The sequence below is a fragment of the Ctenopharyngodon idella genome, chromosome 6, assembly GCF_019924925.1.
Source record: "Ctenopharyngodon idella isolate HZGC_01 chromosome 6, HZGC01, whole genome shotgun sequence".
NCBI classification, from domain to species: Eukaryota; Metazoa; Chordata; class Actinopteri; order Cypriniformes; family Xenocyprididae; genus Ctenopharyngodon; species Ctenopharyngodon idella.
This window is the reverse complement of record NC_067225.1, coordinates 18924694-18943242: the sequence shown is the minus strand read 5'-3', so window position 1 is coordinate 18943242 and position 18549 is coordinate 18924694. Positions and strand designations below refer to the sequence as shown.

The 18549-nt window shown below is 35.8% G+C and overlaps 1 protein-coding gene across 1 annotated transcript; it reads right to left on the bottom strand.

Annotated features, from left to right (window-relative positions):
* Window positions 1–8804: 8804 nt before the first annotated feature.
* On the bottom strand, window positions 8805–12604 carry ptmaa (prothymosin alpha a). The gene is made up of 5 exons (XM_051897425.1): window positions 12413–12604; window positions 9957–10025; window positions 9757–9847; window positions 9542–9615; window positions 8805–9448 (listed from the first exon to the last, which is right to left on the bottom strand). The coding sequence occupies exons 1-5, from the start codon at window positions 12455–12457 to the stop codon at window positions 9410–9412; spliced, it is 318 nt and encodes a 105-aa protein (XP_051753385.1). The 5' UTR covers window positions 12458–12604; the 3' UTR covers window positions 8805–9409.
* Between the last annotated feature and the right edge of the window lie 5945 nt (window positions 12605–18549).

Genomic DNA, 18549 nt, shown 5'->3' with positions numbered 1-18549 from the left:
CTAAACGCTGGATTTTCAAAATATGTGAAGTTCACAGCTCCATTGTTGTAGTAAACTTGCACAACATTCTTGAATTAATAATTTAGTAGCATTGTCTAGAATAGAACAGAATATATATTCAAAGGCATATTCATTCCTTCCAGCATGTTCTACTGTAGCCTGATTATATTTTTAAACTGTGAGTGTCAATGTATTCATATAAATTAACCTCAGTTATTATTATTATTTCACTTACTTACTTTCAATAACTGTGTGTTCTTTAATAAAACAATAGTTTTTGAGGTAGAAATAATAATAATAATAATAATAATAATAATAATTTTAATAAAGTGTGATCATTTGAAAATCATTTAAATCGTCCTGTGGCCCTGAGGCCCCCTAGTGGACTCCACCCCCCTGATTGAGGACCACTGTAGACATAGCATTTATCATATGTGACTGTATCATTGAATTGTAGGCAGGTTCAAATGATTCTTGGCATCTCTGAAGTAATTAATCACACAACACTAATGATCCCAGTCAAAGAATGCCAAGAGATTATTGTCATCTCATTTCTCATCTCACCTTGCATTGACAAATTGTTAACAGCTACAATAGTGTCAAATCTGCACCCAGACAAAGCCATAATGTCCTGTAATTAATTTCCATTAGAAGCACCTTCAGATTTCTGCTCTCTGGATATATTTGATGTGATTTCTATAAAACATCACCTTGTTATTCTCAGATAGGCTTATCATGTGTAAATGGGGTTAATATAATGAAAAATTATTTGAATGATTTGATTAAATTATTAGTTTATATTGTAACAGTTCAATGGACTTTCACCATCATGGTGTCTGTTTAATGGCAATTTATATGAAAATGCATTAATCTTTCAGTATCATGATGATGACATTTTCCTTTTATTTGGTTTCCTTTAAGCTTTCTTCTGTTCATATGCTGAATGAAGTGCTGACTTTTTAAGGACAGAATGCCCATTCACAATGCCCATTTGAGTTATTCAAGATATTGAGGTTTTTATTACTCACTGTGGTGTGTATGATGTTTGGTTAGGTTTCAATGCTTCATTGCTGACTCAGGAATAATAATAATCCAGTAATATGGATAAAATTGTGTTTCATTTTCTTAAGCAGCAGTAATGCATCACTCAGAGCAGATCTCATTAGTGAGAAAGCTGAGACCCAGCAGTTAAGCTGCAGTTCAGCAGCACTAAACTGTCTCATGAAATCATGTATCATGCCTGCACCTGTTATGAGGTTTTATTATTAGAAAATGAACAAATAATACTGAGGTCTTTTGGCTTCAGTGACAAAGTAGGTTCGTGCGAGGTTGAACAGTAAGTCCAAACTGTCCACAAAAAGTAGCATGAAAACAGATGTCATAAATTAAGTCATAATATATGGTTTTACGCGGTCTGTTTTGGAATATTTAAAAAAATATTCTATTCTATTTCTATAAATTTTCCATATTGTAACAACGTTTCTCTCATTCGAGATGCAAGGTCTCTTGTGTTTGGTTATTTATTTGAAATGATTAAATAGGCCTATATAATTAAACTTTTAAAATCCAATCAGGAATTTCGAATGGATGGAACATCAAGATAATAAAAGAGACATGGATGAGACAATATTCATTCATCTATTCGTTTTCCAAACCGCTTGTCCTATGTAGTATATGGTCACGGCGATACTGGAGCCCAGAAGACAATGTTGAGTTGTTAATTATTGTGTGTATACTGACACCTAGTGGATATTTTGGTGCGGTGTCAAAACCAGACTGCCGGTTGCATAAACTGCTTAGACTACAGTACTAGACTTACAAGTTAGTCATCTATTTATTTTCTTTAAAACTGGTCATAGATTTTTATGTCAGTTACATAAAAAGTATAAATTGAAAAGTTCCGAAAAGTAAGACTGATTACCCCTTGACTTGTCCTGTCTTACATAGTGGCTACAACTGGACAGTTCTTTGCCTGTTCTTTAAAAGTTTGGCGACTAAAATGAAGGTGAGATTTATTCCAAAACTCTAAATTTTGTCATATTTGTGTTACATGCCATGTAATATCTAAAAATAGATGAATACGAGAGGAACACAGGGTTAAACGTTATGGTGTGCTGTGTGGGTCAGTTTGTCAGAAGTTGTCACATGAGACCAACCATCTGTTTTTGTTTTTTGATTGTGATGGTATATATGATTTTGTCTGTTAAGACATCTATCTATCTATCTATCTATCTATCTATCTATCTATCTATCTATCTATCTATCTATCTATCTATCTATCTATCTATATTGCGAATCATTTTTCTGAAGAGAAGAATGTAATCCATCAGCTAGAGTGAAACGGACCTTTAATAAGTGCAATTTGCAATATTGACTTCAACACATGTTGTTTACTGCATTAATGTTATATCATGCATGTTATATCATAGCCATTAGGCTATAACATAACGTCATAACTCATGGCATTGTTGACAGTCGAAGTGTTAGCTGAGAATAGATAATGACCAGTCAAAAGGCAGGACAAATCTAGTTATTTTCTGTTATGGATGGAAATCTAATTTTATCAGCATCCCCAACAAAGCAAAATCTGTATTCTCTACTGGGTTTCACTACGAAATGTTTCTGAGGTCGCAAAATTATTGTTCTATGGAAAAACTGAGACTAGAAAAAAAAAAAAAAAAAGCGTTTACACTGATTTTCTAGATAATGTTCAGCACCTACTCTAAGTTTACCTAGACACACTGATTTTAGTTGTGTAGTAACAAATAACGTCCACTAGATGGAGATAATAGGCTTCATTTGTGAGAACCACAACAAATAAGCATCAAAGTGTTTCTCTGAGTGATATTTTGTAATTGTTTATTGTATAAATTATGCTGAATAATTCAAAATTCAAAGTATGATTTACTAACTAACTATACTACCTCTACACTACAAGTGAAACAAAATAACATCCTCCCTTGCACATTTGTATATACATGCTAAATGACAATAATTTGTTAAAGCGCAGTCTGAATCTTTGAATGTGTATCTTTAATTAAGGCTGGACTGTGATTTCTGAATTAAGTTCTCACACATTTATAATAAATTGCTATATCCTCCTGAGACCCAGAAAAAAAAGTTTTTTTGAATTTAGTATTTTTTCACGTCATTATATTGTTTAGAGCATAAGAAACAAATTAAAAAATAACATTTTTGAAAAATTATAGTTTATTCATTTGTTATGCTATGTCCTCTGTAGTGGACACCAGGACTAAGTTGTTTAAAAAATAACATGACATGAAATGACATGTATAGGCAAAAACAATGGGATTTTTTTTAAAAATCACCAATCAGTTTTTAACCAAACTTTGTAAAAAGATGATTCTCAACTATATTATGAAAGATATAATGGAATTAATTGATATACCATTTTACTTTATGCAATATGTGGGTAAAATAGTCATACATGGATTTTCCCATTCAATACAATGCATCTATACACTGTATCTAATTTGCATATTAATGTGTTCTTGGAGCAACATGCAATGAAAAAAGAAATGTAATAATGGGAGTAATAATTGGCAACATTTTCATAATAATATCTAATAATTAATAGGAATATTGATATATAATTTCTTTCCCTATTCACTTGTTGTATCTCCTAAAATGTCTGATAAACATGATTAAAGTCTGTGTCCTCTACAGAAGTCATGTATGAAATCAATGTCCTGTTTCGTTACAGAAAGTCATATTTGAAACCCCATAACATTTTCCTGAGATGTTGATTTAAAACAAACAATTTGAAAATGAATCCGATTTAAATGATAATTACAAAATATTATCATATTTCCATAACAGTGCTAATTTTCATTTTCAGTCATATTTAAAGACCAAGAAGTTGTTGTTGTCATGGCGAAACCTCTAAAAATTTGGTATCTCTGCAAAGCCCCGAATGTGCTCTTTACAGGACATTCAGACTTAAAACTGTGACATGTATGATGTCAGAGAAAATCACTAAAATATAATGTCCACTACAGAGGACAGAAGTCTATCCCTGGGTCCCAGGAGGATATGAAATCATTTATATTGGCTCTCATCTGTGCAGTTGTAAAATTGTTTGCTAAAATACAAAAACAGGTTATTTAAAACACCACAAGGTGGCAGGAGAGGGTTCAGAGGAGTTCCCACCCACACCCTCAGATACTGTGATTCATGCTGTTTATCCAGGAGCAGCCAGATCACTAACTGGACTGAAAAATTCACACAGAGAGAAAGACACAGAGCTGATACACTCACACTCACTGGTTTTCTTTCATGGATTCCTGAAACAGAGAGGTGTAAATGACTGACCAATACAAATTTGCACCATGCCAATACTATGAATTCCCAGGATGCCTATACGCTTGGCCTTGGGATGATGCACTGCATGAATGGAACGTAAGGATGCAACACTGATTTAGAGCATCACTTGAATAGAGGCAGTTCTGACATGGATTCTACTGGATGAGACTCTTCTGGATTGTTACAAGCAACAGAGGGACTTTCAATGTCTTATCGAGAAGATATGTGAGTGATGTCAGAATATTACATTCAAATTATTAAATATCCTGACTCAAAAAAAGTTGTCATATTTAATAATCATGCTATATGAAGAGTATAGTATAGTATATATAATATATAGTACAGTAAAATTATATATTTCATTTTAATACTGAATTTTTTTCATGTCATTACTACAAAAAGAGCTTTGTGCATTTCTTGTTGACTCTAAATGTCTTTATAAATATATCAAAATATATGTAAATATATCTTTTTGTTGTTTTCTTCCATTTCTAAAGTGAAATTATGCAAAAAAAATATTAATATTATTGCATTAATTTTGAACATTTTGAGGTAAAATGTGAAATAGGAGCAAAAAAAGCAACAACAACAAAAAAACAGGTGAGTTAAACCAAACTAAGACTCAGACACAATGACTGTTTGGCTACCTATCTTGCTTTCTCTCAAACATAATTTTCTCTCTCTCATTCTGTTTCACATAAACCCATGGGCAGTTTTGAAGTGCATTTGTGAGGATTTGTACACCTGGAAAGTTTAGTCATATGTTCAATGAATGAATTATGAAATTATGTATTAGTGCTTTTCTTATGTACTACTGTACACCCAAAGTGCTTTACAATCATATCAGGGGGTCTCTCCTCAACCACCACCAGTGTGCAGCATCTACGTGGAAGATGCGACAGCAGCCACAGAACAATGGCGCCAGTGCGCTCACCACACACCAGCTATAGGTGGACAGGAGAGAGAGTAATATCATGAATGATAAGGGCCAATGGAGGGAATTTGGCTAGGACACCGGGAACAAACCCCTATTCTTCATGAGAAGTGCCATAGGGTTTTTAATAACCACAGAGAGTCAGGACATTGGTTTAACATCTCATCTGAAGGACGGTGCTTGTTACCACAGTATAGTGCTCCCGTCACTATACTGGGGCATTAGGACCCACACAGACCAAAGGGTGAGCACCACCTGCTGGCCTCACTGCCAGCAGCAACCTGGTTTTCCCAGGGGAACTCCCATCCAAGTTACTGACCAGGCTCAACCCTGTTTAGCTTCAGTAGGCCACCAGTCTTGGGCTACTGGGTGATATGGCTGCAGCTTGTTTGGCGTGGACAGTGAGCATAAGCTCCGTTCCGCATGGATATCTGGCCACACACGGTAAGTGGGCTCGCGGTAATATGTTAGTATACTGGAGTAGTTTTACTGAGGTTAGAAGTGTCACTATAGACCACTGGCAGTCATATTTACCGGATGTTAAGAGTAAGAGGAACAGAGATAAAATCAAAAACAAGATCAGAGACAATCCCAATGGTAAGTCAATTTAAAGCCTGCTTGTTAGTACAAAGATTTCCTTTTATTATTTTTTTTAGCTGCAGTGCTGTTGAGCCTACCAGTGCTCTGACTGTAATTATACTTTTATTATGTAATCATATTAAACAATCTGTAATTGTTAATGATTATTGTTAATGATTAATAATGATTATTTTATTTAATTACCATTCAAATCTATCCATGCTCTTTGTCATAAGCCCTTGATATCTGCTTGTGGACACATGTTGCATAGAGTGTGCAGAATTAATTTAGACTTTTTGAACACTATTGATCTCTATACCACACTGAACACTCAACAATGACCTGCATGCAAAATCAATGTGCTCCAAATGTGTGCTCACATACAAACCTTGATTAACACATCCACTATTCATGGTTTAGATGTTGTAGTTACACCTTTACCCAGTAATAAATAAAATAACACTGACATCTAATGCACATGACTGCCACTTTATTAAGACATTACATAAGGCAAATGTACATTCAGAATCATTAGCCAGCAAAATCATTTAGACATGATGATCCTTTGATGGCTCTCATGAGAACCTATCCTGCCTATTTTTTTTTTTTAAATTATTATTAAAATCCAATTAGTTTTATCATACTTAGAGTGACACCCTTATGCCCTAACCTCATTAAAGTTCATGAAAAAGCCAATGACTAAGCCTCTTGAACCAACATAAACTTGTATTTTGCAAATTATCACTTGCACCACCCCTGAAACACTCTATAACTGAAGAAAACTTGTACTGTAGACCAGAAATGCCCAAACCAGGGCCTGTGAGCCAAAGTTTGCCCATGATGACGTTTGATTTGGCCCGCCATGCCATATCACAAGACGGGCGAAACATGCCATTGAATTTATCTCTTTTTTTTTTTTTTTTTGCATTGAAATGTAGAGAGTACAAGTTAATTTGATTAAAAATTGTACATTTTAATATAATATAGTTGGATATAGTGCAGCATCTACTTTTAGCCCATGTCCCTCAATCAAGTTTAATTTTTGGTCCTTCATAGTAAACAGTATGGACACCTCTAGATGTAGACAATTCAAGCATAAATGATAAAAAAAAAATCTGCTAATCAGCTGAGCTTAGCAAATAGAATGTGCTTTCATTGAAACAGTTTCATTTGTTCTCTTTTCTTTTCAAAGATGCAGCTTTTAACAAGTAATGTCAACAAGTATTTTTACTAGTTCATCAGACAAGAGTCATCTTGTATCCTGCTAAAATGTGGTCACAGTGTCTTTCTCACCACATTGTCTATATAGAGAGTCCACGTTTATGCAGGTTAATGCTTGTTGGAAATGAATCATGCATAGACCACAGCAGAAAAAAAAAAAAAACCTCTGGAATTGATTCAGATCCAACTTCCTTATATCTTTATGATCTCCTAGAAAGATTCATTTTCAGTCAGTTCTAATTTCAATCTAGAAGTTTCCAAACTACTCACCTCAGCACTGATCATCTGCTTTCTTCATATGTGCTTGTCTCCTTAGTTGTTGAAAGCACGATGAACTCTGTCTCTTCTTTCCCCTGGCACCTCATCAAGTTAGCCTGTCCTCCTACTTGTGGCACTGTCACTTCCTCTCCCTACTTCCTGCTTATTAAAACTGGCTTGTTTTAAAGTAGTTAACTTTGGGAAACACCCATGTCTTAGTTAGACAGCCAGAATGATGTGTTTTATCTTTAAAAAAATAAAATGCATAAAATAGACCTGACCAAATGAACACACAATATGAGAAACCAGATCAGGGCTTTAATGGCCAGAGTGAGTGTCTATAAAGCAGGTCACATTTTAACTCTCATTTAGAGTTTGTCACTGGTGCTCATGATTGACAGTTCTACCGCTATGTTGTGAAATATCAACTCTTCTTTCTGAGAGTTCATAGAGAAAACCAAAACTGAAACACTTTCATTGTTCTAGCACTGTTAGCTTTTGCATATTAAGTGTGATTTATTTTTCAGGCTTCTAACAGCTACCTAAATGTAATTTATGAAATACTAATTACTTTTTTTAGTTTTTAAAATGTCTGTTTTGACAGCAAATCTTTGAACTGAAATGTTTTAAAATTTGTTATATTTAATGATGCAGTCAGATCATCCCATGAAACGGTGCTGTTAAAATCACTGTATTGAGTCAGTAGCTAAAAATAGCTTCCAATATTTAAATTTCAAAGTTCAGTATTACTTGAGCTTGTCATTTCTTTTCTAAGACGACCTTGTGATTTTGATGATCTGTACTACAAACTTGCCTTCTTTATGGAATAACTAAAAAAAAAAAAGTTTAGTGGCATTTGACCACTAGTACGTTCAATTATGTTGAATAATTTCCAAATAAACCTTTTATACACACACTGGGTTTCCATGTTTTATGGGGACATTCAGACATGATTTTTATACTGTAACTGTATATTCTATGTCCTAACCCTAAACCTACCCATTGCAAAAAAAAAAACTTTCTGCATTTTTACATTTTCAAAAAAACATCACTTTGTATGATTAATAAACTGTTTTCCTCAGGGGGACCAAAAAATGCCCATGTCCCCACAAGGACAAGGATTTTGGATATGGCCATCTTATGGAGATAAGATAAAATGTCCTTGTGGACATTATATATATATATATATATATATATATATATAAATAAATATAAACGTGAGCAAAGTGGCCTAAATAAATGTGAATATAAATGAAAGAATTCACACAGTCAATTTTATTTAACATAATATAATTTATACCAGATCTTGGAGTCTTAAAGGCCTGAATAATTTACATTGATGTACATTTACTTTTGACAGGCTGATGAAAAACATGAACTGCATCTGAAGATAATGCTGGTTCAATTATTCTTGCCCGTACAGCTCCAACATTAAAAACTCATGAAAAGTCATGAAAGGAATAAAAGAAAGGAAAAAAAAAAAAAAACCTCACAAAATAAATTTCGGTTTATTGTCGCACAACAAATTTCACACATACATCAAACAGGCCACAAATAGATAGCAATTTAATAGACAAGAAAGAAAAGAAAATTCTTTTCTTTTGGCCTTGCCCTCTCATACAGTCCAACTACGTATGATACAACTGATGTACATACACAAAGTTACTGGAATGCTTTGAATTAAAGTTTTTTTGTATGTTTTTCTGTCATTTTTCGTTTCTTTTTTTGCTTTGTTTTTTACAAGTTTCATTTGAGATAACATGACATGGTCAAACCACAAGTAAAATCTATTTCATAGAGAAGCATCAACTTCAAAGCACCGTTTGGTAACCAGAGATCACTGTCAAAAATGGCTGACCTCCTAACAATATGTACAAAAATATAAAATGTAAATAAAAATACAAACAAATTTTTCCTTTTAAAGTATTTTGTAAGAAGGTAGAGCTTTGAAGTCTTGGTTGTTTCTACAAAATCTGCAGTTAGGTGTGTGTACACGGATGCTGGACTCTACTTGATGATGACCATGTTTTTTGCCTCCCCCAGTGGACAAGTAAAGGAAAGGAGGGATGAGGAGATTTCCAGCAGAGTAGCTTCTTACACATCAGTCTTTTGCTTCTTAGTTTCAACATCATCCTGAAAAATGTGGCCAGACAGAGTTAAGACATTGTGGTAATGAGGTAAACTTTTCTTATCAGAAGATTTCAATGACATGAAGTGCAAACTGACCTCATCGTCATCATCCTCAGCTGCTCTTTTTCCTGTGCCACCCTCAGCCTCATCATCTTCATCATCATCTTCACCTATAATGTAGTTAATTCTTAGTAAAGCAACTTTGTTTACATCCTTTGGTTGTCAACGCATAGGGTGGAGCTAAAGCAGCATGTCTCCATCATTCTCACCACACTTATTCAATTAGTTAACCTGCATACTTAAAGCCTTACCTTCTCCATCATCTTCCTCATCCTCTTCTTCAGCCACATCATCATCTTCCTCATCTACTTCATTTTCTGGGTCACCGTTCTCCTCATTTTCCTAAAAAGACATTACAAGTTATCACGGGTAATATCTTAGGTCATTTGATACATATAACAAGCACTACTGATGTTGTGGGCACTAAATAAAGAAAGTTGTGGAAACTTACAGCATTTCCATTAGCAGGGACATCCTTTCCATTTTCTGCCTCCTCAACCTGTTTCTTTTCTTTAAGGTCCTAAATGAAAAAAAAAAAAAAAAAAAATTATCTGTAATTGCTTTCAGTTACTTATCTAGGAAATTCAAATAGGCCAGTGCCGAATTCACATCCTCTCTTATTTGTGGAACGTGCTTTCATTTCACATTTGAAACGCGACACTTCCACACTCTTTATTCATTGGATGCTTGTCTGTTCCATCCCCGCCTGGTTTAAAGACCATATTGAGGTGTTGTAATTTGATACGTCGATGTCGTTACCGCCAATGCGCGTTGTAGTTCAGTTTATAATCCATCTCATTGCGCTTGATAAAGACACGCCCGCTAAAAAACTACAACCCCCAGATTACAATTAGTGAATATTTTAACTCAGCCAATAAGAGCGCGAACTTCACCAAAGAGAGGCAGGACCGATAAGCCTCGGAGAAAGAGAGTGAGTGAGAGAAAGAGATAGAGAAAGACGGGGGGAACAATAGCGTTGTGCATATGAGCCTTTAACAATTCGGTTTTTCGAGCACTACATTGTTGTTCTCTCGAGAATTACTATTATTCTTAAGAGAAGCCGTTTTATCTATCAAATTATTAAACACACTGCATCTTTTCGTTTAAAAACGCAGATTTTCATCTCTCTGAATACCACAGGATGTGCTTCCATGCAGCAGCTCGCTCGTAATAATAAATTTAGGTCATAATCCTCAGCTTTTAAGCCGGTTAGCGTCTACATCACGCCTGCAACGCCTTCTCACACCGTCACCATTACATGCCGCTTTGTACCACCACTGAGCGCCAGTGAACCATACATGAATAATGAACATATGCCACTATCTACAGGATAATACTGACCCATATATCGATCAAACAAACAGCGTGGGCAGTAACCTCATAGCCTGAAGCGGAAATCATATCCGTTCTTCATATGCAAACTTAAGAAACGCAGGCTTATCAAGACCAGGACGCAAGAAAAAACCTAACAAAGGACAAACGGGTCAGAAATGTTGTGCCCACCGCTGGTAGGCGAGTCCAGCGATCCTTATATGACATCAGCAGAGATTGAGCACAACACGCTTGATAAATCCGGCGGAAAACGATCGTTTAGGTTGATACACTGTACGGGGCCGTTCAAACAGCACGCGTTCTCGCGCTCACAAGCAGCTAGACGGTGCGCAACGGAATGGAACAGACCGAGATACGTTTTTAAAAGTTGAACGGAGCCACTGCGCCTTAAAAACGCGGCGCTCATGCATGAAACGGTAGAATAACTGCGAGAAACAACCTTCAAAGACGTCGGTCTAGTATATGTTTACATTTATAAGCAATGAAAAATAGAGCAGCTGCCTGTACGGATGTCCCTTAACTTCGGTTTTCGCGCTCACCTCTTGAGCTGACCGCGGCGCGCGCTACAATAGGAACTCATTCAGTCAGCCAGACTGCAGCATCCGCAGCGGGGTTTCGCGGGATAAGTTTACACACAAACTGACATCGACCATAGAAGTAATTCCATATTTCGATAGCCAATGATACAATCTAAACCGTTTCTCCGTGTACTGAAAGAGAGACCTCTTTTCTTTCATCTGAGAAATGATCACCCATGCCGACACTTCCTCTGTATAAAGTGCCGGGCAGCTCATATCTTAAGTAGTTTGATCAATAATGTATGATAAACTCTCAATTTCACTACATAAAAAGTGAATTACAATCCGAACTTGACAGAACTTAAAAAGCAACGCGCCCTAACGCTCGGTAAAGTCCTATTAAATAAACCGTAAATCTGAGGCAGGTTGGCTCTAATGTTAACAAGGTATTCTAAGATTAATTTCTGTTTTCATTACACTTGTAACACTGCTCAAACATAAAGTAGACACATTCAAACATCACGGAAAACGTGCTTTATTCACAGTGGCATCATGAATCGTGAGGGCTGCAGTAACTTGTGTGACAGATCGGGCTGCGGGCTGACGAATCACCGCGTCTCGCGGACTGTACGAGGCACCTTCAATTATTGAGTCTATACGAGGTAATAAAGAAACTTGTGCAACAAACCATATAAGCAGAGTACAGATAGTGCTTACGAGTATCCGCGTCAATCCTTCTCACTATATTTTTCAAAGAGGAACCGAAAAACCGCCTGCATAAACAAAGAACCCGCGCAGAATCCGAACAAAAAGCCTTTTTTAGTTGCAAATATCTCCGTAAAGAAGCCCAACTTCAGAGCACCTAACGTTTTCCAATCCACGAAGTGTTCAAAGTGTCAGTGAGAGGTCAGAACACTGACAAAATTTGCAAACAGTGTTCCAATAGTGCTGTATACCGATTTCCATGCCAAAATTCATATTTCATAAAAACCCGTTTATTCAAATGATTAAAAACGCAGCATCTCTACAAATCAGGGTATAACTTAAGTTGCATTACCTTGGCGGAGACTTCCGAGCTGGTATCGACTTTTGTGTCAGCCATTTTTCCTAAATGTTAAAAATATAATGGGGTCTCGGAACAAAATTATATAAAGAGAAATACAAGATGTGTATAATAAAAAAAGACTATTAAGCGTCTGTAGCGAGCTCACACGGCGGCAGAGCTGTTAATATAGAAGACTAGGCGGAGCTTGGAGGCGGGCGGTTTTCAGTGATTGGCCAGTGTGGCAAAAACTCCGCTCTTCTGATTGGTCAAGATGGAACAATAGACAGTATTTCTACAAAGTCAGACTCCGCCTCCAAACCAACCTCTGACTCATTTATGTGTGGAATAACTGTCGATCCATACTATCCTGGTCAATCTCCCTTTGATGGATGGCCTAGATAGGCTCATCACTATAGAAAAAAAAAAAAGAAAAAAAATTAAAACAGTAATACTGCCCCGAAATCCATAATGGTCCACATTGTCTCAAACATTTAATTTTACTCACAGAGAGCAGACCAAGTCTGGAGTTTGCATTTTTCTAATGTATGTTTTTTTCTCCATATGGTGATGTTTACATGTCATTACATAACCACTGACCACTGTCGTTACTCGTGTAATTCCCTCAACATAAACAATCTTTAGTCAATTTCTCTCAAAGGTGTCTTGTAAACTATCCAGCAGTGATACGCGCATTTAATTTATATGCAAGCGTTGAAGTACTGCTTACTCAGAAGTCACCTTATTTATTTTAGGTGGCGCATAAACTTTTGCTCTGTCTGAAAGAAAGGTCACGCTCAATGAATATAATATTGCGGCAGTTAGTGGACGCCCCGCTGGTGAAACCTGCTCAACATTTGAGTGACAGTTCTCAAACCACGCCCCTTTACCGATATTTACACTGGGTATGTAAAAATATCATCCTGGGTGATCTATGAGATCAGTTATTTAGACACACTATAGGAAGGAAGAACGCCAAATAATATGCTGCCAGTTATAGTTACTAGAGTAAGACCTCAATCAGTCGCGATTTTTTAAGATGCTTGACCGAGATCTTGTTCTTATTGGCAAACACGGATTATTTGGCGGTACTTTCCGCGGAATAGTGAACGATAACGGATATGCTCATCAAACTAAGCGCTTTATAAACATGTTTTGATATTTCAAGCAATTTAAAATCTGCACGCTGCGGGGGAAATGTAATGGTGTACCTCTGTACCTCACCAACATGGCCGATTGAAATACCGTATGGCGTCTTAAACTGTCCTTATTGGCTGATTGGGCCGAACGAACACAGACTTGACGCTTTGCGAGCGCTGATTGGTTGGTGCCAACGTCAATCAATGGAAGTACCTAGTTTAATGTGCTAAAGAAAACATGGAACTGGAATATACTGTATTTTCCCTTTTATTTCTCCCGTTCCATGTCAAGGACAGATAAAAGGTGTTAGCAAATACACGTTCAGGATTGGATTTTCACAAGGGTTTATATGGGGTAATTACAAACAGGTTGTTCATTGTCACATTTGTAATCATTTAGCATCCGCTTTTATTTAAAGAGACTTCCAAATGAGAAACATAACAAGCTATTTATCCCACAAGAGCTAGTCTCAGTACCACAATGGCAATTAAAGTGAGAGCAAGCTAGAGAAGTAAAACTATAGAAAAGAGAAAATAGGCCTAGTTGTTGTTGTTTTTTTTTACTATAGTTTGTTTATTTGTTTATATTTATTTATTTTATAATTTATATATTATTTTGGAAATGTAATTTTAGCCCAGTTATAAATTTAATTCAGAGGTGTAAAGAGTACCTGAAAACCATACTTTAGTAAAAGTACCTAAAACGAAAATGACTCTATTAGAAGTCACCAATTCCAACGCGACTTAAGTCTTACCCCTGGTTTCATATGCAAGGCTTAAGTTTAGTCCCAGACTAAAATACATGTTTGAGCTGTTTTTACTCAAAGCAACTTGCACTGACATTTCTTAATATGTCAGTGCTATTGTTTTGTCTCAAGATGCACACTAGTAATGTTTTTTTTTTTTTTTTTTTTTTTGTTTGTTTGTTTGTTCTAAGGCACGATTATAAAAGCTACTTAAATGCCCTAATTGAACTAAGGCCTAATTCTGGCTTAATCTAAGCCCTGTCTGTGAAACTGGGCCTAGAGTATCTGATTTTAACAGTACTTAAGTACTTTACTGGTATGGAATATAGGCTCAAAGATGCACTAGTCCTCAACACCTAAGAGACATGCAGTGAACATAAGAAGCAGTTGATTTGTAAGGAGGGAAATCACATTTATTTTCTAAAATCAAAATAAAACTGAACACCTCATAATTGAAATAAATCAAGATCAACACAACAGCCTCTTAAATGTCTACAAACACCTAAGTCTCAGTTAAGCTCAAGTGCTCGAAAAGGCCATAAGTAACCAATATCCTTCAAAAAGCTCTCTTCAGTATAACGGATAAATAAAATAATGTTAAGTAAATTTAACTAATCAAAGTCTACTTGTGCTGGATGTGCTTGTTTTGGACTCATCATGTCCTAATCTCATAAATCAAACACCTGCAATTCAGCAACTACCCGCTAATGTACTCGCATTGAGTAACATTGTTGACAAGTTTGGGTGAATAAAGGCAAAACGCACAAGATATAGTACCTTCAGTGCCCTGTAGATGGCGATATTGCTTCTTTATAGCAGAAATAAACTACTGCAGAAAAAGTTAGGTGCCACGCAAAATGTAATGAGTAATTGCATTACTCATCACAAATGTATTGGAGTAAAGAGTAACCACTTACATTTACTCAAATACTTTACACCACTGCTTTAATTACACTATTCTTATTAGAATCCTGTATGTCTGTCATATAGCAGGCACTTTAATTTAAAGCCATTTACATTAGCTACAGTAATTGCATATATGGATCAAACTGAAGTTAAGTGCCTCGCTCGAAGGCAAAATGATGATAGAGCAGAATTGTGATCTCACTAACACACCAGTTCCTGGGTCACTGCTGCTTGGAATTAAACCTGCAACCATCAGAACAGCACTACCACTGTCTCATGCATCTATAATCTGTCTCATGCATTTATAATCTGTCATTACAGAAAAACAAAAAACAAATGTTTTGAATGAATGAATGTTTGTCAAATTACATCTATCAGTAGGTAATCTGGGATGCACAAGTTTATAGGCCCAAAGACTGTGGCCCACCACAGGAATATGTCTCTTACACTTTCAAAACAGCACTGAGACCATTTATTTTGTACAAATACTATTTTGTAAGCAAAGTATGAGAATATTTATACTATACTTATGCTTAATGTGAACAAGCCATTGATTATTTAAAAATGACTATAGATTACAGACAAATTTTAGCTTAGGGTATGACTAAATGAAAAACCTACTACTGATTAATCTAAAAGTATCAGCAATATAAGATTTAGCAATTTGCTTGATAAAAAAAAAAAAAAATTGTTACAGCACATACTTGTGTCGATCAGTGTAACACACAATTATTATTATTTTACTTTTTTTGGAAAACATTTTAAGACAATCAATTACTCCCAGCAAAGTTGCAGAATGTTGTGGGCAATCTGAAAAAGAATTTCTCACTAACGATGGATTATAGGTTTTTTTTTAGTTCAGTTACACACTATTAAAGACATACACAATTTTACTGTTCACTAATCCAGTGTATTATATTTGCATCTGTCAAAAGTCTCATCAATGATGCAGATCTGTGAAATGTTTGTCACCACCTCCTGGTGCAGTGAAAGAATCCTACTCCATCTCTCCCTCTCACAACCTCTCCTCATTCTCTCTCTCTCTCTCTCTCTCTCTCTAGCAGATCTTCCTCCATTACCTTTGCTATAAAGCCTCTGATACGACAAACCGTGAGAGGGCTTTCTCAGTGATCTCTGGCATCTAAATGGAGTCTTTTCCTGTCTGCAACAATAATAACCAATCTGGAAATCCCCCTGCTTTGCTGCCGTCTGGTATGGCTGGTCACGTGATCTTGCAGTCCCAGGGGCCCAGAGCCCTACTTGCCCTGGTCTCTTGGATGGTCCTGTTTACTTACAGAATCTTATTGAATTCACAAATGGCCTTGAGACTAAAACATGGTCACCCACTGTTTATTACAGCCCTGGTTGTTTAGGTCACCTAGCAGCACAAACTATGTAGAAGAGTAATTAAATTATTATTTAATCATTCCAGTATTTTTATTTTACCATCATGGATAAATAGATATTTTTTGTTATTGTATTATATATATATATATATATATGGTGAAAAATTGTAAATAGTTTAACATCACATTATATGTAATTTTACAGTAAAATATTCTCAAATGTATGTTTTTTGCAAGTAAAAAGTATAAATTAACATATAATTTATGGTAAAATAGTAAAAGGACATTCACAGTGTGTTTTGTGTTACATTTTATGTTATTGAGTTAATGGTTATTGCATTATTTTAGTGTCGTGTGTTACCCTGATGGTGTTTTGCATTTAAGTGTTAGCTGTAAATGTTTTTATTATTCCATATAATAAAAAGGCAATGTTAGGCAGAATCAATCTCAGTCACTAACTTTTATTGTATGAAAAAAGAAAGTCATACAGTTGCAAGTGTATAAATAATGACAGAATTTTATTTTTTGAGTGAACTGTCCCTTTAAATTGTACATTGTTTCACTTGATGCCAAATATTGTGAGCATAAACTAGTAATATGTAAAAATTATTATTATATTTACCAGCTGCTAATTTATACTAAAAGTAATCAGTCCAATAATCATCAAAGTCAACTGTTCATTTGGTGTCTATCTACACATTTCAGTGTTACTGTTTAGGGCAAGGCATTTCCATAAAAAAAAAAAAAGAAAAGAGAGAGAAAAAAAACCCCCCACCACCACCAACAACAAAAAAAAAAAAAACATGTTATCAGTTGTAATGTTACACTGTAGTCATTAACATAAAGTGTATACAACGTGAGGTTTTGTTCACAAGGGTAACACTAGTGTAACAAACATTTCCATATATTTAGTAAAATGTGGTCTTTGTATATGTAATGCTTCCTCAAACCCTTGTGGGTTTCGAAGGGAAGAGTTCATTTGATCTGGGATTCTTCCTTGTTTCTCGTCTTCCACTTTCCTAATGTAGTAGGGGCAGGACTGCAGACGCTTAGCCTGCAGCGTTTTCCCCTCTCTCATTTTTCATTTTTATTTAAATATAGCCTTCACTCGTCCTGCAGCAGCTGGCCCCACAGTTTTCCCACAGCTGGGATAAAGTATGTGGCCAATGCTTTAATTCAGAGCAGCCACACGCTAGGTGTTCTTGCTCTCAACGCTCATTTTCTTCTCTCCATTCATTACAAAATATACCCTGACATATCTGTCCATCTCCTTAGAACATTTGGAAACCAAACCTTGCAGATCTATTATCAGCATTTTTTTAATTTATTTAGAAAGATGAAAATGGAGGTAAAACGACATGACATTAAGCTACTCTTTGTCTCTGGGTGGCTCAGAAGGCACAAATTAGGAATTCTGTCCATGAGACGGCAGTCGATGAGGCAGAAATCAATGAAGCTGATGCATGCAGCATGTGACCCCATGACCCTGAGCTCTGTGATGTGTCTCTGTGCGTTTTATGCGCAATTGAGCATGTCAAAGGCTTATTCCGGCAGTTTATTCATGATATTATCTGCTTAATGTATGTTGTGACTGAATCTGGATTATTCTTAAACTAATCATTACCGTGAATGTAAAAGAATAGGATCTATTTTAATGAACACCTCTTAGCTAACTTGTTTTCAAGCCCAAAGTATTATCACCACTAAGATTATTGGAAACATCAGTGGTTTGTGTTTACAATCTGAGGGCAGTTATGAGATGAATCTTTATTGGTAGATGTGAGCTTCACTTCCTTCCTTTCTGATGCTTTGCATGACTGCAAAACAGCAACAGTAGGCCTTGTCATTTGCTGGCAGACTTTTCTTATCTGAGCGCTGGAGTCTGGCAATCTGATTGGCGAAGAGTTTGCACCTTCTGTGCTGGATTTAAATGAAGCATTTGGTTTGTTATATTAGAGTCAGTCATCTGACTCTTATACTTAAACATGAAAATTGGGTCGGTGGTTCTTTGAAAC

Coding starts and splice junctions, on each gene's coding strand:
- ptmaa (XM_051897425.1), bottom strand. CDS start 12,457: ATGGCTGACACAAAAGTCGATACCAGCTCGGAAGTCTCCGCCAAG. Junction 10,026..12,412: donor GCTCGGAAGTCTCCGCCAAG/GTAATGCAACTT, acceptor TTTTTCATTTAG/GACCTTAAAGAAAAGAAACA. Junction 9,848..9,956: donor TCCCTGCTAATGGAAATGCT/GTAAGTTTCCAC, acceptor ATGTCTTTTTAG/GAAAATGAGGAGAACGGTGA.